Source organism: Kwoniella shandongensis, chromosome 4 (genome assembly GCF_008629635.2).
Source record: "Kwoniella shandongensis chromosome 4, complete sequence".
Classification (NCBI taxonomy): domain Eukaryota; kingdom Fungi; phylum Basidiomycota; class Tremellomycetes; order Tremellales; family Cryptococcaceae; genus Kwoniella; species Kwoniella shandongensis.
This window is the reverse complement of record NC_089290.1, coordinates 983,956-1,007,399: the sequence shown is the minus strand read 5'-3', so window position 1 is coordinate 1,007,399 and position 23,444 is coordinate 983,956. Positions and strand designations below refer to the sequence as shown.

Sequence of the window (23,444 nt, the reverse complement as noted above, 5' to 3'; positions counted from 1 at the left end):
GATGATACCATCGCTAAGACTGTTCAGCATGGCAAGGACAAAGACGTATGCGGTGAGCTGAGGGTTTCATACTTGGTTCAAAGCGAGACACCTGGCTGATATAGATATCACACTCAGGAGGCAATCTCGTTGCTCAACACTTGCCAGTCGAATGCTGCGACGTGAGCTACAAAACACACTCGCTTCCCGAGTGATGCACAAGCTGACTACTTGACGGTGTCATAGTATTGAGGCGATCAGAAAGTCGGGTGGGAGGATGAACGAGTTTGCTATCCCGGAGATGCACGATTACCTTCGTCGAATAGGTTATCAGGTAGGTCTGTCCACCTATCAACCACTATCTTTCTCTTCTTATGATCCAATTACTTCGCATCTCTTCTGTCCTCCAACTGGATTGGCTGTCAATCACACAATACTGACGCCAGATGCATTGTGCAGCCCGACGACCTCAACAAGCTCAACGTCGTCCATATCACCGGTACGAAAGGCAAAGGGTCCACATCAGCTTTCACCGAGCGTATCATCCGTGCCCATATCCCAGACAAGAAGATAGGCCTCTACACTTCTCCTCATCTCTGTGCTGTGAGGGAGAGAATACGGATCAATGGAGAACCGATCTCGGAAGAGGTGTTTGCAAAGTATTTCTTCGAGGTTTGGGAGAGACTAGAATCGGATACCAAGGTGAGTTTTTCTCCGCGAAATCATCACTTTGAGCATGTTGCGACTTCGTATCCTGCTCTTAGGTGATTCGTAACCGAACGCTGACACGGTCCGGTCGCTCTATTAGACCCTCACACCGCAAACACCAGTCTTCCCAATCTATTTCCGACTCCTCACCCTGCTTGCGTTCCACACATTCCTCTCCCTTGGCGTCTCCGCCACAGTCCTCGAAGTGGGCATTGGTGGAACCTACGACTCGACAAATATCGTTCCCAGACCTGTTGTGACGGGTATCACCTCGTTGGGTCTGGATCATACAGCTGTCTTGGGCAATACGATCGAAGAAATCGCGACGAACAAGGCGGGGATATACAAGCAGGGTGTGCCGGCTTTGAGCGTCAAGCAGGACAAGGCAGGAGAGGTGTTGAATGAGATTGCGGAAAAGGTTGGAGTGAGTTTCTTGTTCAGGTCAGCTGGCAAGTGCATCTGGATTTGAGTGCTGATCGCCGTTGCTCTAGGCCCCCTTCGAGGTAGTCCCCACGATCCCTCCTACGACACTCGGTCTGCCAGGTGCTCATCAGCGAATCAATGCATCACTCGCCGTCGCCCTCGCCTCTCACTTCTTTAAATCGCAATCTATCCCCTTCGAGCTACCCACAACCTCTTCTCTCATCCCACCGACATTTGCTGAACCCCTCGCTTCCACTCGATGGCCAGGTCGATGTCAAGCTGTCTCTCAACCGCCTCTGACGTGGTTGCTTGACGGCGCGCATACCGTCGAAAGTCTCAGATCGTGTGGAGAGTGGGCTTGGGCAGAGGGTAGACAACCCGATGTGCTCGTGTTCAACTGTAGTGGTGGTCGAGCGGCGGAAAGTCTGCTAGGAGAATTGCTTGCCACGGGTGCGAGGACCAAGGGTGTCAGTAGTGAAGAGCTGGGGACACAATTCGATACAGTCGTCTTCTGTACGAACGTGACCTACACCGATGGACACTTCAAGAGTGGTGAGTGGAAGCGCAATCGTCGTACACCTCAGTGGACAATGACGCTAACATACATTCCTTCTTAGACCTTGACGCGAAGGCGATCGACCCCAACGACCTATCGCAGCTAGCTACGCAAAACGCTCTTCGCGACGCATGGCTTCGACTCAACCCTTCTTTCTCCCCTGAAAGAGTCCATGCCGTGGCGTCCATCCAGCACGCCGTCAAGATCGTGCGGGATTTAGAAGGCGAGAAACAGGTGCTCGTGGCGGGTAGTCTGCATCTCGTCGGAGGGATCATGGAAGTTGCAGGATTGCAGGATGCTCTCAGTATGGAGTAAGGTGCAATGCAATGCATCGGAGGTAGGAAGGAGATGGGATCATTCAACTGAGATCTAGGGAGAGGTCGCCATGATATGTTTGTAGATATTAGAGCGATGTATGTGTAATATGACTTGAATGCTGCAGGGTGGAGGGAAGACGACGCGAGGTGGAGGACAACCAAAATGAATGTTGTTCGCAATTTACACTGTTGACCCCGTTCTACATCCATAAACACAGACCTAGAACACGATGCAATGACATCCAGAACTTCCCCTCTTCTCTCCTCTTTCCGTTCGCCCACTCTCCTCATTCTCTGTCTAGCTATTGCGACTCGTCTTGTCCATCTGACGGTCTTGCACATCTTACCATCATTTATACCGCTATTCGATACTTCCCCTCTTCTCGTTTCGGCACCTTCATCCATTTCATCCGTTTCACCGGCATTACGATGGGATGCTATCCACTTCGCATCCATCGCGACGAACGGGTACGAGTACGAGCAGCAGTTGGCCTTTCAACCAGGATGGATGGGGATCTTACGTCTTGCGGGTGAGGTGGTGTGCTGGGTAAGAAGTGGAGGCGGAGGAGGAACACAGGTTCGGATGGAGGATGTGGTTCTGGGGGGAATGGTGGTTTCGAATTTGGCATATATAGGAGCTACTCTGACGCTTTACAAGTGAGTGAGGTGACGTTTGTTCAAGCATACAATGACTTGGGTCTTGTGACCGCCGTTCTTCTTGATCATCCCTTATATCTGACTCTGCTTTGCACCAGAAGTCTAAGGTGTATCGTGTGCTGACGCATTTATCTTGCTCACCTTGCTCGTCACCCAGACTCACAGCTCATTTCCACTCGCCCGCCTTCGCCCTCCTCACGTCGCTATTCTACCTCCTCCCTCCCACGCCCATCACCGCTGTACCATACACCGAACCGACTTACGCCCTACTCACTTTCACTGGGTTCTACCTCTTGCTCGTGAAGAAGCAGTTCTTTTTCGCTTCTTTGTTCTTGGCGGGAGGCACGAGTGTTCGTGCAACAGGAGTGTTCAATGCCGTGGCATTGGTCTGGTATGCTAATTTTGGAGATGGGGGTTTCATGGGTCCCGGAGGACTTGCAGGACGTCATGCAATCAAGGTGGGTTCTGACTCTGTCCCTATTACCTTGTATGTCCTGCCACTCATCTCAGTCATTGCACGCTTCCTGGTAACAACAATGAATGGATTGTAGCTGACACTTTATTGCTCGGTCTAGCAATTTATCATCGGCAATCTTCGCTTTTACATCCCAACCTCCATCATCATTTCCCCGTTCATGATGTTCCAATGGTACGCAGACGCCTCGTTCTGTACAAAAGTTGCGAGATCCGCCGGCGAGTGGAGGCCGTGGTGCGATGTACAACCGCGGATATCGTACTCGTTTGTGCAGAAGGAATATTGGTGAGTTGGTGGTCGCACTTGGTCCGGCTGTCGCAGGAGAGGGGGTATTGGTGGCCTTGAATGATCGGTGCCCTCGGGGCCCGCGGGCGAGCTAGTATGATAAAACATTTACCTTCCTGTTGATTCCGTGCAAAGCAATGTGCGTCTTGCTAATCAATGTGAGTTTCACGATACCCGCAGGAACATCGGCTTGTTCAATTACTGGACCCTCTCACAACTCCCCAATATCCTCCTCGCTCTTCCTATCCTCCTCGTCTCCCTCGTTGGGATATTCATCTATATCCGCACGCGGATCCTACCTCGTCCGGGTACAAGACCGTCACATCCCGCTCTGGAGGGATTATACATCTGTCATCTCATGACGACAGGACTGGTTTTATTCAATAGTCATACCCAAATAGCGTTGAGAGTGTGTCTCGGTGATCCGGTACTTTGGTGGAGTGCCACGACGTTAGCGTTCAATTGGGATGATGACAAACAAAGGGGATTGACGAAGGTGGGCAAATTGTGGGTCGGTTGGTGTGTGGTATGGGGAGCAGTGGCGATGGTTCTTTGGGTAGGACATTATCCACCGGCATAAGGCGGGGGGGCTCGCGCAACGTAAGAAGATATCTGACATAGATTTTGGCAAATGCATAACTAGTAGCATACAGTAGCAACGGTCCAGTCTGATCGTCATATTACAAAGAGCATAGTATACAATATCGACATTTGCACAATTCGTCATGAACTTCACCGATATCAAATCGGTCCTGGTGATTCAACTCCTGTCCCTGTCACTCTTCAGTCCCTCTACCTAGTCTGTCCTTATCACTGTGCTGCCCATCCGCTCACAGCTATCTCACACTCTCCTCATTCCCCTCTCCTCAAGCGCTTCCTCGGCTTCCAGCCTCCCCACCTCCCTTTGCCAATACAACACACCATCAGCCGCCCTTCTTCTCCTCTCCCTTTGTTCTTCTTCGTCCTTTCCTCCCGTACCCAGGACTACATTCCTCATGTTCCCTTGACCGTTGATTGCAGTCCCAGCGCCTGAGGATGGCGGGAAACCGACCAGGGAAATTGCTTTACGAGCACGAGTCTGCATCCTCCCTTTCACTCCCATCTCGGGACCATCGGCAGGAGGAGATACACCTCGTATCTGATGTGATTGATCAACGACTGTCGCTGTTCGTTTGACTTCATCTCGCGCATTTTCGAGACATGCTCTAGCATGTGCTAGACTCCCCGGAACTAGGCCCAAAATCTTTTCGGCCTTTTGAGCGAGGGTAAATACCTCAGAGGAGGATCGAGGACTACCATCACTGGATGTGATGGAAGTGTTGCCTTCTTGAAGTGATAGATAGTGAGAGTGAATGTTGGTTGGAGGATGCATTTGGTGGACTTGTGGTATGGGTGGATTGGAAGGAGTGACAGGTCGAGAGGAAGTGTGTGTCGTCGAAGGGGAGTCTGGGATTAGGTATTCGGTCGTCAATGGCGTTTCCTTTGGTGGCGAAAGTAACGCAGTAGCCCAACGAAGGACGAAGAGCGATGAGGTTGCCGCACCACTCACCAGACAACTCAGCCATATCGTCTTCACCCTCATATCCCTCTCTATCACTATTCAAATCCTCTCGGTCATTGATCAACATCTGACGATCCTGATCCTGATCCTGATACTGACTCATCTGCACTTTGTAATACCTACCGTTACTCTTCGAGCTTGTCTTGGTCTCCTTGATCGACTTGGTTCGAGAAGCTCCTCTATAAGGAGGTCTGGGTCCATAAGTTGAGCTGAGTGGAGTGTTGATCTTATGAGAAGAGAGTTGACCGACTGTAGTTTCGATCATTTTGTAATGTTTGCTGGTTAATTGAAAGGTACGAAAACGTTTTTGTGAGGCGGTGACGGCGTCGTATATGTATGTGTGTTGTGCGTTGTGCGATGCGTGGGTGGCTGTGTGTTGTGGAGCAAAGGAAGGCGGGAGTCACGGGCACGTTGCTTTGTTGATCGTAAGACTTGGGCCTCGTGCCGATGACCTGGTGATTCGAGACTCTCTTAGTGATGGTTGATAGGGAGGTAGTCAGGATAGTGAGTACGGAAAGACTAAGGGTTGTCGAGCGGTTCGAAACGGCTTAGCTATGTTCCAAGCAGTCGAAATGGGTTTCGTTCTACGTTGTAGACACAGCAACAGTGACGGAGTAAGTAACTTCGATTATACATGAGTTATATACCTTTGTCCTAACCTGATCAAACCCCTTCAAAGGAGTTGGAGGTCAAACACTCATTCACGCATAGCCTTTGTTCTTACCCCTCGATTCGCTTACCCTCCCCTAAGGGGGCCTTTGTTTCAAGATCAGAAGACGGTTTCGTCATCAATGACTGCTCTTTGTTGTTTCTCTTGAGCCTCGTCGACCTTTGCCCGAACAATGCTTACCCTGCCTAGTCTGGCCGTGCGACGTTTCGTATGCATGCTTGGTCTTGTTCCCATTCCATGTGGTTGACGATCGAAGAGTATTATTCTATTATCATTCGACATTGCAGTGTAAAGTTACATGATCGTGTTTCAGCTTGTGTCCCTGTACAGTATATTGTTGTGTGCTATTGTGCTATTTCGATCGCCGAACGCCCCGTCGAATGCTCCGAATCGCAGTGTGATCTATTACAACTAGACCATCGCCATGGTTATGATGCATATGCATGATGATGTCGATAACGGTGTATGTTTGTGCATGGTATACAACAGAAGGGCGTGTGATGAGAGTAGCTTGTTACATTGTTGGGTGGTAATGCTATTATTCCCAAGTCACCGGGGATATCGTTAGCATACAATGGGGTTGTCGCAATGGGAAACTTACGATGCCTTAACTGCATGTTGAGCCACATATGGCAGAGCGATCTCACTCTGCTCCGCCGATATGTCGGACGTTGTTCTCGAGCCATCTGGGACTAGGGTACACCTGAAGATATCATCGTCAGTGGGTCGATCCCAACAAGAACACCATCATAATCCTCACTCACTCTAGCTAGAACTTTGCCCTTGACCATAGCAATAGGTACTGGACCATATTTCCTCGAATCCGTTGAATTGCTCATATTATCGCCTACCAGCCACACATGACCTTTTGGCACTTTGACCCATTGACCCTCCCCATTCCGTCTCGGTACCAATCTCGAGCTAAGCTCTTCAAACTCGAACGAGCTTTCTGAGGAAGAAGGTACGTCTACCATGTAATCTTTACCGATCGCATCGACCCATTTCCTCTGTCCCCCTCGTCGAGGTTCAATCTCAATCATATCGCCTTCCACCCCGATCACCCTTTTGCAGACTGTTTGTCGAGGATCCATGGGTGAAGTAGCAACGATCACATCCCCTCTCTTTGGTCCTTTCTTCGAATGTCTCTCGCTGAATGGTGACCAGTAGGGCAGTGGAGAAACAAGTACACAATCGCCATGTTGTGAAAGGGTAGGCAACATGGAGAAACCCGTACAGATACGAAGTTCGACAAGGGTAGTCGAGATCAGGTGGAGGGTTGCGAGAATCTGGATCGTTCGAATCGTGGTGGGAAGTAAAGGAGGCGGTCGATAGCGAAGGAACGTCCGTTGAAAACGGGCAAACGGGGTGGTCATAGCGCCGAGTTCAAAACCACTGGGACGATAGTCACTCAGGAGGCAACGGTGCAATGGTCTTATCTGCAATTGTACAGGTCAAGCATTGCATGCTCTACTTACACTCTCAAGTCATGGTGAGTTACGAATGGTAGTGATTGCTTACATAAGCTGGTGATCGGCGGTGATTCCCGAAATAATTCGCTCTCCTCCACCTCGGCTAGTGAGCGATGAGTCGCAGTGAGTTTGGTTGGAATCTAGAAGACGCCATTGTTGAGAACCGAACTGATGACAAAGGCGTCATTTGAGCAATCATAACATTCGATTACAAGAACACATCTTGCGTCTGTCATTGTATCCATCACCCATACTCACATCAATTACATCAGATGATCGACCAAATACCTCAATACCAATCATAATCGATCTACTATGTCATCACCACCACCACCTCCACCACCCCCGCCACCCAATGACGCGACTGGCGGTCCGTCGATTGACCAGTCGCAATCGCAGTCGCAGAGTCCTCGTCCCACCGCCTCCCCAGCACCGCCTACTGCGACCAATGCACGCTCGCCATCGCCCATGTTTACGTTTACGATAGGTATGCCTGGACCCGGGGCAACCAATAGACCCGGACAAGAGGGAAATGACACTGGTGGCACGAATGGCGACGATGGTGGAACCAATGCCAATATATTCTGGACATTCCATATTCGACCGGAACCCGACAACGCAAATACGACCTCCGCTGACGGTACTGCACCACCGACGGACAACCCTAATGCTGCTCCTGCTCCTGGAGGAGGAGGAGGGGGCGATTCACCACGAGGCGAAACTACCTTCGCTCCTGCTATTCCTCCACCATGGCTCTTCCCACCCTTTTTCAACTTTTTCATGCCAGCAAGATCGGAACCTCAACCAAACCCGGCCAAAGCGGCAGAACTGCTCAAGTCCCTCCCTACTGTTGGGAAGAGATTGCTGAGTCGAGTCGACAAGATCGTTGCAGCGCAAGATGTTGAGACGACGGACGATGATGAGAAAGGATGGAAATGCGGTATTTGCCTGGAAGGCATTGAGTCAGACGACGCCACGTCAGCAAAGGGTGGGACGGTGGACAAGGAGGCTGAGAAACTTAAAGCCGACACAGGGGTCAAGGCTTTGCCGTGTAACCACCTGTTCCACGAGCCATGCCTCCAGCCTTGGTTTACTAGTCATCATACCTGGTGAGTTCCTTTTGTTCTATCGTCGTACAGCGTGAACAGACATGCTAACTGAGCGACAGTCCCACATGTCGTCTTGACCTAGATCCGCTTCAGACGCTCAACTCGCCGCCTGCTCCTCGACAAAATCCACTGCGACCTGCTCAGACTGGTTCCGGACGGACCAATTCGGCTCACCCTTATGCTCGAGATCGAGATACCGCTACGCCTGGTGCTCCCGCTGCTGAAGAGAGCAGTGGCGATGCAAATACCGCAGGGCAAGCTCGCGAAGATCCGCCTCACCGTCACTTCCATGCCGGACCGCAGATTACGGTGTTTTGGAATGTACCACCTCCACAGCCTTCGCAAAGCACCACCGCTCAAACTTCGACGGGTACACCCACGCCCGATGCTGAAGCAAACGCCACTTCACAATCCAATGCCACTCCTGCACCTTCCACTCCAATACCCCCTTCCACGGACAGTCTGGCTGCCCCAGCGACTCCCGGCTTGATGCTAAATGTGCCTACTTTCGCCTCGCCACTGCCGATGGATCAATCGAGTCCTGCGCCAGAAGGTTCACCGCAACCTCCCACACCAGTAGGCGCACCTCTCCAACCGCAAGCGGAGTCGCAAAGCCAGGGAGAGGGAGCTGCGAGCGCTGCAACGCCTCCCCCTGACGGCCGACCTAGACCCGAACGACGTCAACACATCACGATCATCCGGAACGGACCTTCTGACGGGGCCAATCCTTTTCCGTTACTCCCATTCATATTGGGTCAAGCGCCCGGCTTCCCCACCATGCCACAGCCTGCGGAGCGACAAGCCACTCCGTCCCCCAACCCTGCGCACACACAACCTCAAGCGGCTCAAGAGTCACAAGAGGCTCCTGCGAAGGCTTTCGTCCCACAATCCTTGGAAAGTTGGACAGAGGAGAGGGAGAAAAGTCTAGGTTGGCGTTGTGATGCCGTGGAATGTCTTTACGCTCCTCCAATCGACGAAGATGGAGATATGGACGTCGATACGAAGGACGAAGGCGAGGATCGAAGTGGTGGGAAAGAGATGTTGAGCATCTACTCTCCATTACAACCTCCCCTCACACCGGCAGAAGTGGCTGCTGAAGCCGAAGCAGGGGCCGGAGCAGGGGCCGGAGCAGGAGCAGGAGATGAGCAAGATGCCAAAGGTAACTTTGTGATTCTTTCATGTCCGCATCGTTGGCATAGAGGATGTTTGGAAACTGCAGAAAGGAGTGCGGGGAGATTTTACAAGAAGACAGATGAAGATGGTAGAGAGTGGGTGAGGTGTGAGAGATGTAGGAAAGACGGTTGGGTCATGCCGGGCGTTCAAAGTACTACCAGTTCAGCAGAAACTGGTCTTACTCGAGAGATGGGAGGAGAAGTGGACGGTTTGGTGTCGTCTTGAATAGAGTCCGGAGGAAGGGCGGAAGATGGACTTTTTGCATTCTTGACAGTTGTATCTGAGTGAGAAACGGTTGTATTACTTCTCCTCGTCTTTCTCAATCTTGTAGCGCTAGATCATATATAACGTAGCCTTGACGAGGTCTGAAGATCAGATATACCATGCATATGTTATTGTCAAACAGGACAGCCGATAGGACGAGGTGTCCATTCTTGAGGGGTGAGACGACGCCAGCCAGGTATGGAAGGCTCGTTGGACGATTGGACAGATGCAGGAGCGGGTTTGGAGGGAGTGGGTTTGTTGGCAGACAACTAGGGAACGACGAAGAGGTGTCAGCGGCCCGGAAGTGGATAGGTCTTCCTCTGTTCAGAAAAAGACAAGCTGGGTAGGCCATTTGGGGGAATATAAAACACACCTTGTGTTCGAAAGACGCCAATCTCTGCTCCATATCTTGCAGTAATTTCTCATCGTCCTTCTCATTCTTCTCGGCCTCTTTCTCATCCACATCCATTTCTAGTCCTTTCAATTCCACTTCCTCCTCCTCTGCTACTTCTTCAGGATGAGGAAGTATGGCCACGAGATCTGACAATCCTGTAAGACTTGGATCTATCCCCACGAGGGATGTGTGGAGACGGCGCAGACTGTTCAGTCGATATCAGCTCTGATCCCTTCTGAGTGCAACAGTGTTGTTTCCTTCCCCTTGCGATGAACGCTGCAGAGAGAACACTACTCACACTTGATCCTCGTGAAGATGCAACAACCCGCTCAACAATTTCCTATACAAGCCCTTCTTCTCTTCTTGTTCCAAGACCAAACCACCTTCTCCACCCCAGATGTATAACAACCACACCCCCAACCCCCATCTATAGCTCTCCCTCTCAGATCGAATCTCCTCCTCAGAACCTGCTTCGGCAGGTTGAATTCCGCCGAACCCTAGACCTAGTCCATCGTGTGTTGGTAGGGCAGCACTCGGTACGGCAGCGGCAGTAGGATTGAGCAGAATTTCAAGGATGTGCGAGGCGAGAGATGAGGGGAGAGATGGAAGAGAAGTTGTGGAAAGGTGGACGAGGAGCGGATCCCAGATTTTAAGAGAAGGTGTGGGTGGGGACGTAGATTTGTTTGTTGAGCGTTTTCTATGAAGGGATAGTAATGGAAGTTAGCTCATTGCGATGTGCAAGGCCCACCTTGAGGGCAGCGATAGTCATACCCGCTTTGCGTTGCAAGCAGAGCCTCTAGACCATGAACAAACACTAACCTCGCTGCGATGGGAACCAGCCCCCCTACCTCCGCCAAAACTCTCACAAGCACCTCCCCATCCTCTCCCTCCAAAGCCTTTCTGACCCTCCTCATCTCTCTCGCACTCTCATCTTCTTCCCGAACTTCTTTCTCTCTCAAACGAGATTTCATCACCTTCTTCCATCTTTTCACCAGCCCATCAACCCTTTTCCTTTGCGCAGCAGACCTTTCTGCCACCAGGGGGTTCTCGTTGAACATCAAGGCAGTAGAGGAAGAGGAGGAAGATGAGGCTGATAATAGGGGTAAGAACGAATTGTGGTGTAGATAAGAGATTGATTGGGCAAGAGCTAGGTGGAGGAGTGGTAAGGGGGGTAGATCTTCGTGTGTCGCTCGATGTCGGAGTGAGATTAGAGAAGGGGGTAAACCGAGTGTTGCCGCCAGGTGAGAGATGGGTCGAGCATAGGGGCCTAAACAAAGCGGTTCAAAAAGCAGGTATAAGCATTCATCTCTGTCACACTTCGTCGACGAAAACAGTATAGTGCAAGACACCCAAGAGAGAGATGGAAGTTGCAAGTGTGATTTCCAAGTTCTGCACTTACCAGTCTGCAAAGGATCCACCATCCCATTTACGAATCTCACTATCGCCATTCCCATCATCATCCTTGTCCTTTGCGCTTCTGCTGCATCGCGAGGTGGATACGGTAACAATTCAACGGCAACGAGCGAGTGAAGTAAGTGGATGAACGAGGGACAAGAAGGTGAAGAGATGTAGATGCTCATCTATGAGATGAGACCTCATCAGCGAACGTTCAGTCAGATTAGGTGGAGTGATCGCGACGTACCCTCGCAAGACCCCTTTGTCGGGTTTCTCGAGTCGCAGAAGGCGAAAAGAGGAAATCGTATAGCTCGGCAAGCTCAGCATGGGAAGACCATGGAACTCTTCGAGGTGCTTTCATCGTATCGGTTCGTATAAGGTGCGTCCGGTGAGCGCTTGGCTTATTCAGCAGATGACAGTGGGTGTTGGTCGTCGACGTCTCAGTGCGCCGAGGAGGTATATAGGCTCAACTATATTGAACTGGATAACACAGGTTGTTCGCCTGAAATTGTTGATATCTCTCGTCGCAACGCAAAGTTGACGGTCGCCGGTGGAGGTTCAATCGAAATTTACAACATCCGTATTGTTCTGATTCCGGACCTTGCTCAAAACAGTACGCGTTTTCTGATCATACGCAGACAGTATCCAAATGCACTCATGACCTTTATGAACGACGCATGTGAGAAGACAAGACCACACATGCATGATGAATATCAATGCGACTAGAAATGGAGACTAAGTGTGAATGCGATGTGAAAACCGCTTTTGGTGGATGACTATTGAGGAGTATGATACAAACTGGATACAAGTGTATGGAGGATATGACACGATTCTTATTGCTTAGAGTAGCTTCACTGGGGGAGTAGTCGATGTCATCTGAACCCAGCAGTGGTAGCAAAAGCGTCAAGAACCGCTCGCACAGCACGAGCATTGTCGGAAGATCCTCCAGTAGTCCAGAGTACGGGAGACTTGTCAAAGCTGCAAAAAGTACTGTCAGGGCCTGAAACTATATATCTTGAGCGGAAGGACTTACCCGTTGAAAGTACTGGCAGCGCAAAGAGTGTACGCTCCCATCTCTCCCCATCCGATCCAGTCACCCACATCCATACCCTTGGGCAAGTCCACGAGCTGCCTCACACAGTCGATCGAGTCGCAAGTAGGACCCCACACGCTCGCCTTTTCCGTGTTGGTGTATCCCATCTGCACGGGAAGGTCGACATCGACGTGCACGTTGGGAAGAGGTGGACAAGGAGGAGCAACAGTAGCAAGCTTGTGACCAATAGTGAGAGGGTGAGGGTGAACGATCTGGTGGTCGAACAAGATACAGTTGAACGAGCCGTAGACACCGTCGTTGATGTAGTCTGTAGAGGAAAATCAGCTGCGATCGTGATGATGGGAGTTTGTTACTCACACATGACGTCGGCGGATGACGTTTCCTCCTCCTGCTCGACAACCTCCTTGGGTACCGATGGCCCAGCCTCGGGAGCGTGCGCGCGTCGCGAAGCGATGATCGATGTGGCAAGGGTAAAAGCTGCAAAATGTCAGCTGGTGTTAAACCTTGCGAACTTTTAACCAACTCACCACTCGACACCATGAATCGTCCTGGCTCAGCAATGATCCTCACACCACTGTCCTCAGGGAAGTAAAGGTCGAAACTGTCGCTAAGGACCTGGGTCATCTCGGCGAATGTCTCGGCCTCGAAACCGCCTCCGACGTCAAGCAGCTTGAAGTCGAAACCAGCTTCTTTGCCCATGTCGAAAACCTTCCTTGCTCTCCACACCGCGTCGGCGAACTGCATAGGATCTTTGCAACCACTTCCGACGTGGAATGAAACACCGACGACGTCGAGACCAAGCTGTCGAGCAAGTTGAAGAAGTCCAGGACAGGTCGCGAGGGGTGCGCCGAACTTGAGACCGAGTCGACAGAGTGACTTCGAGTCATCGGTGAGGATTCGAAGCACAAGCTTGGCGTTGGGGTAAATCCTCTTGACTTTGTACAACTCATCGGCGTTGTCGAACGTCATCATGCTAACATCCTTCTGCGCAGCCGTGCGGATGAAGGAAGCAGGCTTGCATGGGTTGGCAAAGATAATCCTGTCTGGCGAAGGCGCGGAAGGCAGGGAAAGCACTTGGTTGATCTCAGACGACGAAGCGCAGTCGAAAGACGTGCCAAGAAGAGACAAGAGGTGCAAGACCGCAGGAGAAGGGTTGCACTTGACAGCGTAAAAGATCTCGACTCGAGATCCGATCGGCGATGCCCTCCAAGTCTGAACCGCTTGGTACACCGCGCTCAGGTCTGCGGCAAAGAATGCAGACTCATCGAGGTCCACTCCAGTGCTGGTTTCAACGGTCCTCTGAACGAGCTCGTGTACTGGCACGTCGCAGACCTCCGCAAGAGCAGGGTGCTCCTCATCGTACGAGCAGATGCTGGCGTGAGTAGTAGGAGGAGTAGGGAGGCTGCGCACGGGCACGTAAGGGAGCTCGGCGGTAGGGTCGAGAACCTTGACGAGATCGTTCACAGTCGTGTGTGATGGGATCTCTTGTTGTTCGGTCCAAGCTCGCTGCTGAGGGAGAATAAAAGTCTCAGCCGGCGCGGCGTAGGTGTCGGTGATGGTGGAAGACATTGTGCTGGTTGTGCTGTTTTTGCGGCGAAGGGGGATGGCGGAGTCCGTCGTCCCAGGGGGATGTGTTGCCACCTATGGTGAGCAATTCATCAGCATCGTTGCATGTCTCTGTGGTGTTACCGGTCCCCAAAATTTCTTTGTTTCTCGAGCCCCGAACCAACGAGCCCCGCACAAGATGCTTCGCGTCGATGACAGATCATCGCCATCCGGCTCCCATCACATCTTCCACTTCGATGACCACCGAAACCATCCTACGTTGAGAGACTCTTCCACTCACAGTCAGGGTGCAACGTGTCGGGGTCACACGTGCTACGCGAGAGAGGGTGGGTACGACGGCTAGAGCGTCCTTTTCGAGAACGGTATTTACCGAGCAAAGAGTACCTTTGTTTTGGGATTGAAAGAGAGAGAAAAGGAAGAGTAGATGCGAGCGAGATGAACGAGATGTTGTGAAAATGCTGAGCAGTGCATGCAATGTGTGGTAGCGTGGTTGATTCCGCGGCGGAAAGCGAGAGAGAGAAAGAGAGGTACACCCCGTGCGTCATCCTGAACTATACAATTATTGTTATCGGAGTATTCGAAAACACCGTTTCGTGTGGCACTTTCTGATGTCTCTTTGTAATGCAGCTCAGATGGGGTCTTCGCTTCGGCATTGCATCAATCAAGATATCTCCTCCCATGGCAATCTGCTTCGCTAAGCTACATGACTCCCAGGTCCAGACAATGCAAAAGTTCGACTCGTGCTCACTGACTTTCAAGGCGCGGTTAGGTCGAGAACAAGCCGACCAAACGTGAAGATTCTGCTAAAATGATACATAAGACTGATCTGCACGTCGTCCAATGTGTGACCTAGCTGGCAGCATGCACGAACGACCCACGTCTATATGCCTTGTGGTCGCCGGGTCCGAGCAATCACGACATCTCTCGATTGGGACACACACACACACTGACCGACTGACTGAACCAAGCAGATCGTTCACTTGTGCTTCTTCGGCGATCAATGTTCGCCAAGTGATCCTCTAATTGTCAAGTGTGTCCTGCGTATATAAAAGGCTGACATGATGAATGTAATCGTTCTGTTTGACATTGTTCCTCCTCATTAGTTCGCTCTGGCTGCGCCACCCATAACACCATGCTCCAAGTTACTTGGTTACTTCTCCTCGCGGCCCTCCTTCCCCCCTTGCTTCGCGTTCGCGCACAAGGTCAAGGCAATATCACTTACTTTGACCCAGAGTATATTGCCTGTGTTTCACCCGCATACTTCGAAAAGGTATCGCACGATTGCAACGACGAAGGGAGATTGAGTACGGGACAGTTCGCTACAGAGTGTCGAGTGAGTGTTCCTTCGACGAACCAAATAACTAGGTATTGCGCTGATGAAGTGTTAACCCCCGCAGCGAGATTGTTACAACTTTGGATACAGCTATTCGTATTGGAATCATCAGACCGAAGACTGTTACTGCACTTCTCAGCTGACCCCGCCATCGAACGAAGTTGTCACTTCTACTAGTCTTAATGGCGGATGTTTCGAAGGTGAACGCGTGGAGGTGAGTTTCTGGAAATAGTCATTCTACCACACCAGCTAGTGTACAATATATAGACACAGAAGGCCAGTTGTCTAACGTCATACATCAGCTCTATTACCTCACTGCCGGCTTTGGACACTCCAAATGCGCCAACTTCACCATCGGCACGCCCTTCCTCACGTTCGATTCCCCGACCACACTGGGCTGTATCCAAGGTTGTGGGTTCCCAACTTCGTTCGAGGATTCAGTACGCGTCACTTCATCTACACCTCAATATGACGAGGTGTTGTGTGAGTATAACTACCGGTGCGAATGCCTTACGCAGCGTCAGCCGATCTTGGAGGGTAGTCCTTGTGGATTCGGAGTACACTATTTCTACACCAGGATATATGAGCCTCCTATTCCACCTGGTGAGGGAAGGAGGGGATTGAAGACGGGAGATTGATATGGGTTGAGTAGCCAGGCAAGACGAGGGGTGCCATGGTCATTCTTGGGTTCGGTGTGACTTCCACGTCGCTCCATATGTGATACCCGGGGCTGTCAAGTTCGTATAATAATGATTCAAACCATCGACAATCTGCTATGTAATGCATACCGCCAATTTGATCAGGAAGTGGGCGGCCTTCAGACACCTCAGTACAGTACACACACCTTGCATCTCATGCTATACACATCTTACGTGGAGCTTTTCCTAGTTGATTTAGTCCACTTATTGTGTATGGTGGTCATCGTCACAGCGGCGATCTATGCAACCTTCACTGGAGGATCTGTACGATCGTCGAACGTCGGAGGTCGCTCCTCGAAGCTTGGCTCTTCCTTGACTTCGGTGGATCGACCATGCTAGCTCGTCTTAGCTTGCCTGCATATATAAAGCTCTCCTTCCTTCTGCCTCCAAATTCGATCTCACTCGCTCAAGTTCACCATGTCATCCTTCATCATAACCACTTTTCTACTTTTAAGACTCACCCTGAGCACCGGAGCTCATCTGATCCCCCGTCAAGATCCTTTACCCGGGACACCAGATCTCGATCCGGCCCAAATTCCTCAATTCGCTGGCTGTCTCTCCGAGTCATGGTTCAACGATATCACTGGTAGCCTCCCTGAGTGGACAGAAGTGAGCCAACAGCTCACTAATCAGGCGTGCATCGTGAGTATCAAACATCCTGAGCCTGCGGACATTTGGCTTGGCCTTTTGATTGTCGTTGGGGCGATCAGTAGTTAAATTGGATCGTGTCTTAGCTGATCATTGGCTGGTACTGTATGACCGATTGTAGGACCATTGTTTCGCGAGCCCTAACCTCTACGCCCATTTCATGGAGGGGTCGGGGCAATGTCTCTGTATCTATGACGAGCTGTTCGCACCCCAGGATTTCGAGGATGGCGCAGAAACACCTGGTGAATGCAAGTGTGACCAAGCCATTGTAAGTAGATTTGCCACAGAACCTGTCACACATGTACAATTCCAATATTCACCACCGATCGCACCATGCTGAAAGCTTCGCACTTGCTCTACAGACGACACACCTTCACACCCTCTTCCGTTTCACATCATGCTACACATCGATTGCCCTGGACAACGACACTAATTATGGTATACAGCCCTCAGAGACGCTCTACAACTGTTTCGCCAGATGCACTTCAGGCTGGTACGAAGGAACCGCAACGTTTCAACCTCGTCTCACTGACAACGGTTGGATCTTTGAATGCGGCTGCTACGAGAGGTATATTGATGATGTGGGAGGGTACTCTTCGCCTGGAGTGGGGGAGAGAGTGTGTGGGGAGAATGCCCTCTTCCGATATGTCAGACCTCTAATTGGGGAGGACGATGGGAGAGGAGAGGAGAGCGATGTGGACAATGACGGTCATCATCAAGATCGCAGGGGTCATCATGAACATGGTCACGGACATGGTCATGGACACGGACACGACCACGGACACGACCACGGACACGACCACGGACACGAGAACCACAGTCAAAGCTGCTCATCTTCTGTTCGACCAACGCATCAGTCCTCCACTGTGAGATCGTCTTGCGCAACGTCGAAGCCTGTGACCAGCAGATGCACCCCTTCTTCGTCAACTTCATCCCTCTCCAGCTCTCCGTGCGCTACCAGTTCCTCATTCTCAAGCACCTTCAGCGCATCAGCCTCCATCTCTTCCACCTCGTCCTCGTACACATCGAGCGCGCCCGCATCTTCGTCCTCTGCACCGCCATACACCGGGAATCCACAACCGGTGGGGTGCACGTCTCAAGCATATCTAGACGAGATCTCGGGAGGTGGAGTAATCACCAACATTCCCAGCAAAGAGGCTTGCATTGTGAGTAAAAATCGCACATTATCAGAATCCACAAATCAACTCTCGCCGACCACACCGTTACCTAGAACCTTTGCGGCATAAATAGTACATACCAACACGCGTATTACGTTGCTGTTAGCGAGACCTGTTATTGTACACCGTTGAACGTAGCACCTTTGCCCAGTCAACTGAGCTTTGCGTCGGATCTATTTGGCAATTGTTCCATATCAGATGTCAGCGTGAGTGTGACCTTGTCCCCTAACCACTACCGCAAGGTCGACAAAAGGATTGACTTACCACGTTTGGACTTCCGTTACAATAGGTGACGTACCTCTACTCACCGTTCCAATTCGACGTATGCGACTATAGTGGTTTTTTTGACACCGAGCTCGACATATTCGTTGACGTCTCTGTGGCAAATTGTCTGAGAACGTGCGATACCAGGGAACACACCTCGTCGGTCACTGTGATTCCAGGGACAGAATTGTGGCCGTACGATCTGTACCGATGTCGGTGTGAATGGACGTATAGTCCGTTCGAGACTCCTGTGCCCTGCGGTGATGGTACCCCTGCGAGATGGGTCTGGTGAGGTATTGCGGGAAAGGGGGCCTCGCTCGAAACGAACGATGGACTTTGGCTGCTTGAGTAGTCTCGAAATTATGCTACTGTATAATCTTACTATGCTTGATGTGATATCTCATGTTTCAGTCGAGTCAGCAAAAGGATAGGCATGAAGCAGTATTCATGTTTAACAGTCGATGTGTCCCAATACACCGATCCACTATATTCGCTGTCTCATAGCCAGTGTTTATCCTGCACCACTATACATACAACATCCCAATTATCCCATCTATCTTCATCTCACCTCACACCTCTAAACCTTCCTCTCAGCCAGACCCAAGCTCTCAGGTCCAAAGGAGTGCGGCAAGATCTCCGCCATTGTCGACTTCACCACGTACTTCTTGGCTTCCTCGCTCTCGAGGTCCGAAAGGAAACTTGGGATTTCGGTACCGACGGGATACGCTCCACCAAGGAAGTAGATGGGTGTTTCGGGTGCCAGGAATTCACGTAGGAATTGTCGACAGATACCACAGGGGGAACAATCAGGTGTAGGGATGTCCCTATATGAACAGTAAGAGTGTTAAGAAGAGCGACTACTTTTCCTTCCGGACAAAGGAAGGAGTTGAGGGGGAGCCTCGATTTGGTATTGGAGTAAGGGTCTACTTACGATACGACTGCTACAGCCATGAAGCTCTTCTCGCCCTCGCTCTATTGTAGCTAGTCAGTCGTGCATAGCCTACACAGCACGCAAATGAACTTACTACAGCCTTTACCATCGCTGTTCGCTCAGCACAAATAGCTCCGCCTATGCTGTCTCGTTAGCCTATTACCCGTCTTCCAGAAGTACTGGGACTGAGTCGATTGCCACTCACCGTAAGACGCATTCTCGACATTGCAGCCACCGATCAGTTGACCTTCAGAAGTCATCAAGGCTGCGCCGACCCTGTACGCAAACATAACTAGGTCAGATTGTTTCAATTGATAGAACGCTCAAGCACACTGCTCACCTGAAGTTGGAGTAAGGAGCATATGCTCGGTCTCGGTCTACCCGGTATAGAGAGGATCAGCTCTAGCGCAGCGCTTATCGACAGAAAGCTAAACTGGACATTGACTCACACTTGATAGCTGCGGTAAAGAGCTGGTCCAGAGCCGGAGCGCTGAGTGGGTAGGCCATTTTGTCTGATTGTGCTGGTTTCTAGTGATGAGCCGTAGAATTACTGTTGCAGAAGAAGAACTTTGCTGACCACCTCGCTACTGATGTAGATATAACTTATTTTAACTTTTGCTCTGCGAACATGTGGATGTTTTGCGGGGCACCTCGAATCGGTTCAAAGCGCCATGTAAAGTGAGATGTGCACATAATGTACGGAGGAGAAATTCCATCAAACTGCTGGCTCCCTCTACTCTCTGCGTTGGAACTTTGAACAATTCGACTTGAGACCTTCTCTCTGATTCTTTCCCTCCAGATCAAACAAATCAACACGTCAAAAGAGGTGCATGTCATCTCGCCCTTTCATCTCAACACTCGTTAACAGAAGCATCACTCGCAACCCCACACGCGTAGCTTCATCGTTCTCTCCTGCCTTTGGCATTGTACCTTTGCAACGAGCATTTTTTGTTTCTCATCCTACTGTATCTATAGCAGTAGCTAGATTTTCAACTTCTCCACTTCATTCAGCCAAACTAAAGAAAATGCCTCCCAAGAAGAAGGTAGAAGAGGCCAAGAAGATCATCTTGGGTCGACCCGGTAACAACTTGAAGGTGAGTCGGTGTAGCGCATCATCCTTTATGGTGCAGATGCTGATACTGTGCCAAACTTAGATTGGTATCGTTGGTTTGCCCAACGTTGGTAAATCATCTTTCTTCAACACCCTTTCCAAGACCGACTTGGGTAAGGCTGCCAACTTCCCCTACGCCACCATGTGAGTGAGCTTTTCTGCCCGACATCTTGCACCACCGCTGACCCCTCGCTTAGCGACCCCGAGGAGGCTCGAATTCCCGTTCCTGACGAGCGATTCGACTGGCTCGCTTCCGTTTACAAGCCCAAAACCACTATCCCTGCTTTCTTGACTTGTATCGATATTGCCGGTCTGACAGCTGGTGCTTCCACCGGTGCTGGTCTCGGTAACGCTTTCTTGTCCCACGTCCGAGCCGTCGACGGTATCTTCCAGGTCGTCCGAGCTTTCGATGACGCCGAAGTCATCCACGTTGAGGGTGATGTCGACCCTCTGCGAGATATGCAAATCATCAGTACCGAGTTGAGACTGAAGGATATCGAGTGGGTTGAGAAGGAGTTGGAGCGATTGAGAAAGGGCAGCAAGAACTTGGGTAGTGTGTCCTTGGCCGACAAGGCGAAGAAGGAGGAGATGGTGAGTGCACCTGATGGTCGCTTGATATGAGCTGGATGGCTAACGAAAATGTCCATAGAACACCGTTGAGAAGATCTTGAAGATCTTGGTCGAGGACAACATGGACGTCCGAAAGGGCAACTGGACCAACAAGGAGGTGAGCGAGCTTTTCTACCTTCGATCCGGCTACCCCTCCCCCTCCCCCTTTTGCGTGATGAAACAGAGCTTTGCTCTTTAAACCCAGCTCATCGATGTGGAGTAACGCCCAATATACAAATGAGAGAACTTGTTATTATTTTCTGATCCCTCTACTCTATCCGATCTGTGTCTTGTGTTTGTATATGAACACAACGAGCTGACACACCCGGTATCAGGTCGAGGTCATCAACGGTCTCACCCTTCTTACTGCCAAACCCATCACCTACCTTGTCAACCTTTCCGAGCGAGACTTTGTCCGAAAGAAGAACAAGTGGCTCCCCAAGATCAAGGCTTGGATCGATGAAAACAACCCCGGTGACTCCCTCATTCCTTTCTCCGTCTCTCTCGAGGAGAGACTAGTCAGCATGTCCGACGAGGAGCAAGCTGCTGAGGGTGAGACTTTGGGTTTGGGCAAGACACCCAGTGCTTTGGGTAAAATCACCACTGCTGGTTACGCGAGTTTGCAATTGATCCGATACTTTACCTGTGAGTGCGGTTTCAATGTATGACGCTTCTACTTGACGCTGACTTGATCGTTCTTTTCAGGTGGTCCCGAAGAGGTCCGAGCTTGGACTATCCGAAAGGGTACCAAGGCTCCTCAAGCTGCCGGTGTTATTCAGTGAGTCTAATTGTCCCGTCACAACGAGACTGCGCTGACATTACACTCCCTTGCTCAGCTCCGACTTCGAGAACAAATTCATCTGTGGTGAAATCATGGCATACGAGGATCTCAAGGAGAACGGTTCTGAAGCGGGTGTCAAGGCTGCTGGTAAGCTCAGACAACAAGGAAAGCCCTACGAAGTTGTGGACGGAGATATCTGTTACTGGAAGTCTGGTCAGTAGAGTGGAAGAGAGTAGATTATGCATACGTGTAAGCAGTATATATATGGAATTGAATAGAGAGATGTACCAGTGTGTTTTTGACCGAGATGCAGTTCTACGGAACCAAAATTTCGAAAACACACGATGCAGTTCTTTGGTGGACCAGGAAGAGGAGAACAACTGAAACTTGTAATCTGGTGTCACTTCGACTGCTTCTACCATCTTGCAACTGAGATCATAGCCGTCGTGCCTCTCAAAGCCCACTACACACAATGTTATCCACGCTCACCACCCCTCCACAGTCCATATCACCCGAGGAGCATGCTCAATTGACTTCGTCCACCCCTTCATCGTTCATCGACATTCCACCTGTGTTGAGATGGTCTGATCAGGTTGAGGTGGTCATGAGTTCTCCGCAGGGAGGATGGGAGAGCTGGCCTGCGGGTCGAGTGAGCGGGATGTTATATGTCACTGAAGAGTGAGTTGGCGTCTCTCATCCTTCATCCCCCCGTCTTGTCGAGTTGGGCCTTACGTCCAATTTGTGGTCCGACAACGAATACGTTGAAACGTAGACAAAGGTAGCTGACATGTCGTGTTTCCCGCAATCTCGCAGCGCCGTCGCTTTCTTGCCCACACAAGGCATCACACCAGGCTTTAACCTCCCCTTTCCTGCTCTCACTCTCCACGCCCTTACACCTGCAAACGGTACAGACCCCGCTCATCTATATTGTCAAATTGACGAATCTGACGCTCCTGCCGGACCTTCATCGATGACGACGACGAATGGAAGTGGTACCCATCCTCACTTGAATGGGGGAGACGATGAGATGGATCAGGAAGGTGCAGAGGATGAAGATGAGGGTGATGGTACGGTCGATGTTGGCGAGGAATATACAGAGCTGAGAGAGGTTAGAATATTCTTAAATGAGAGTAAACGTGAGTGTTGCGAGCGAGTCTCTCTTCCTTTTTTTGCTTGTGTGTACGCACACTTTGGTGGTCTACCTATGACATATCACGTCTCGCTCTTGAGAGATGGGAAGCTCCCCATCATCGTCACCACAACCGTGACACCCATGCTCGTGACCTTGCAACACCCCGCCTTGTTCCCTTTGAGAATCGCGCTGACTCATTTGTGTTCCCATCCAATCCCAGTCGAACCCCTCTTCCAAGCTCTATCATCCTGTTCAGCCCTCCACGCCTCCCTTCTCCCTAACGGCGAACCCTCCTCATTCTTCGGGTTCTCCGGCGACGACGACGATGAAGATAACGATGGACAATGGGAAGATGCGGACGAAGATCAAGATGGTCAAGGACAAGGGAGGGTGAGAAGCGATTTTCATAGTGGTGGTGGACCCAATGCGAGGTTTAGACCGTATTAGAAAGAGTAGGGGCTGATATGTATATCTATAATTGGGGACGATCCACCAGGAGATACGAATTGATTTTGGACCGACCGCTCAAAGCCAAGTACAAATACAAAGACAACAACGATCAGAGCAAATCTCTGACGGAGGGGAGCAAATAGAGGTGGAGCAGAAGCAAGAGCTTGAGGATGGGGATGAAGAGGTCGAACAGGTGGTCGACCAGATGGAAAGGTTCTTGGGGTTGGTGGATTGGGGTAATGTTCAAAAACCAG

The 23,444-nt window shown here is 50.8% G+C and overlaps 12 protein-coding genes across 12 annotated transcripts; 7 read left to right on the top strand and 5 right to left on the bottom strand.

The window, feature by feature from the left end:
• Positions 1 to 28: 28 nt before the first annotated feature.
• CI109_102389 (uncharacterized protein) lies at positions 29 to 1,981 on the top strand (the record flags this gene model as incomplete). The annotated part of the gene is made up of 7 exons (XM_032004454.1): positions 29 to 52; positions 118 to 161; positions 226 to 313; positions 439 to 681; positions 788 to 1,111; positions 1,179 to 1,662; positions 1,728 to 1,981. The coding sequence occupies 7 exons, from the start codon at positions 29 to 31 to the stop codon at positions 1,979 to 1,981; spliced, it is 1,461 nt and encodes a 486-aa protein (XP_031861319.1).
• A 237-nt stretch (positions 1,982 to 2,218) lies between these two features.
• Positions 2,219 to 3,980, top strand: CI109_102388 (uncharacterized protein; the record flags this gene model as incomplete). Its single annotated transcript, XM_032004455.1, has 4 exons — positions 2,219 to 2,640; positions 2,798 to 3,098; positions 3,216 to 3,400; positions 3,581 to 3,980. 4 exons carry the CDS (start codon positions 2,219 to 2,221, stop codon positions 3,978 to 3,980), a joined length of 1,308 nt encoding a protein of 435 aa, XP_031861320.1.
• Positions 3,981 to 4,241: 261 nt separating this feature from the next.
• On the bottom strand, positions 4,242 to 5,226 carry CI109_102387 (uncharacterized protein; the record flags this gene model as incomplete). Its single annotated transcript, XM_032004456.1, has 2 exons — positions 4,242 to 4,846; positions 4,950 to 5,226. The coding sequence occupies 2 exons, from the start codon at positions 5,224 to 5,226 to the stop codon at positions 4,242 to 4,244; spliced, it is 882 nt and encodes a 293-aa protein (XP_031861321.1).
• A 1,048-nt stretch (positions 5,227 to 6,274) lies between these two features.
• On the bottom strand, positions 6,275 to 7,004 carry CI109_102386 (signal peptidase I; the record flags this gene model as incomplete). The annotated part of the gene is made up of 2 exons (XM_032004457.1): positions 6,275 to 6,334; positions 6,396 to 7,004. The coding sequence occupies 2 exons, from the start codon at positions 7,002 to 7,004 to the stop codon at positions 6,275 to 6,277; spliced, it is 669 nt and encodes a 222-aa protein (XP_031861322.1).
• Positions 7,005 to 7,415: 411 nt separating this feature from the next.
• CI109_102385 (uncharacterized protein) lies at positions 7,416 to 9,607 on the top strand (the record flags this gene model as incomplete). The annotated part of the gene is made up of 2 exons (XM_032004458.1): positions 7,416 to 8,209; positions 8,269 to 9,607. The coding sequence occupies 2 exons, from the start codon at positions 7,416 to 7,418 to the stop codon at positions 9,605 to 9,607; spliced, it is 2,133 nt and encodes a 710-aa protein (XP_031861323.1).
• Positions 9,608 to 9,780: 173 nt separating this feature from the next.
• CI109_102384 (uncharacterized protein) lies at positions 9,781 to 11,796 on the bottom strand (the record flags this gene model as incomplete). Its single annotated transcript, XM_032004459.1, has 6 exons — positions 9,781 to 9,915; positions 10,020 to 10,245; positions 10,339 to 10,737; positions 10,860 to 11,307; positions 11,440 to 11,620; positions 11,683 to 11,796. The coding sequence occupies 6 exons, from the start codon at positions 11,794 to 11,796 to the stop codon at positions 9,781 to 9,783; spliced, it is 1,503 nt and encodes a 500-aa protein (XP_031861324.1).
• Positions 11,797 to 12,307: 511 nt separating this feature from the next.
• CI109_102383 (uncharacterized protein) lies at positions 12,308 to 14,058 on the bottom strand (the record flags this gene model as incomplete). Its single annotated transcript, XM_032004460.1, has 4 exons — positions 12,308 to 12,413; positions 12,469 to 12,796; positions 12,847 to 12,966; positions 13,017 to 14,058. The coding sequence occupies 4 exons, from the start codon at positions 14,056 to 14,058 to the stop codon at positions 12,308 to 12,310; spliced, it is 1,596 nt and encodes a 531-aa protein (XP_031861325.1).
• A 1,129-nt stretch (positions 14,059 to 15,187) lies between these two features.
• Positions 15,188 to 16,026, top strand: CI109_102382 (uncharacterized protein; the record flags this gene model as incomplete). Its single annotated transcript, XM_032004461.1, has 4 exons — positions 15,188 to 15,388; positions 15,453 to 15,602; positions 15,691 to 15,828; positions 15,907 to 16,026. 4 exons carry the CDS (start codon positions 15,188 to 15,190, stop codon positions 16,024 to 16,026), a joined length of 609 nt encoding a protein of 202 aa, XP_031861326.1.
• A 477-nt stretch (positions 16,027 to 16,503) lies between these two features.
• Positions 16,504 to 17,981, top strand: CI109_102381 (uncharacterized protein; the record flags this gene model as incomplete). The annotated part of the gene is made up of 3 exons (XM_032004462.1): positions 16,504 to 16,728; positions 16,856 to 17,002; positions 17,097 to 17,981. 3 exons carry the CDS (start codon positions 16,504 to 16,506, stop codon positions 17,979 to 17,981), a joined length of 1,257 nt encoding a protein of 418 aa, XP_031861327.1.
• A 772-nt stretch (positions 17,982 to 18,753) lies between these two features.
• CI109_102380 (cytidine deaminase) lies at positions 18,754 to 19,614 on the bottom strand (the record flags this gene model as incomplete). Its single annotated transcript, XM_032004463.1, has 6 exons — positions 18,754 to 19,000; positions 19,108 to 19,148; positions 19,202 to 19,245; positions 19,313 to 19,383; positions 19,448 to 19,484; positions 19,557 to 19,614. 6 exons carry the CDS (start codon positions 19,612 to 19,614, stop codon positions 18,754 to 18,756), a joined length of 498 nt encoding a protein of 165 aa, XP_031861328.1.
• A 518-nt stretch (positions 19,615 to 20,132) lies between these two features.
• Positions 20,133 to 21,829, top strand: CI109_102379 (GTP-binding protein YchF; the record flags this gene model as incomplete). The annotated part of the gene is made up of 7 exons (XM_032004464.1): positions 20,133 to 20,201; positions 20,262 to 20,362; positions 20,416 to 20,809; positions 20,868 to 20,945; positions 21,163 to 21,472; positions 21,533 to 21,605; positions 21,664 to 21,829. 7 exons carry the CDS (start codon positions 20,133 to 20,135, stop codon positions 21,827 to 21,829), a joined length of 1,191 nt encoding a protein of 396 aa, XP_031861329.1.
• A 251-nt stretch (positions 21,830 to 22,080) lies between these two features.
• CI109_102378 (uncharacterized protein) lies at positions 22,081 to 23,187 on the top strand (the record flags this gene model as incomplete). The annotated part of the gene is made up of 3 exons (XM_032004465.2): positions 22,081 to 22,286; positions 22,422 to 22,744; positions 22,961 to 23,187. 3 exons carry the CDS (start codon positions 22,081 to 22,083, stop codon positions 23,185 to 23,187), a joined length of 756 nt encoding a protein of 251 aa, XP_031861330.2.
• Between the last annotated feature and the right edge of the window lie 257 nt (positions 23,188 to 23,444).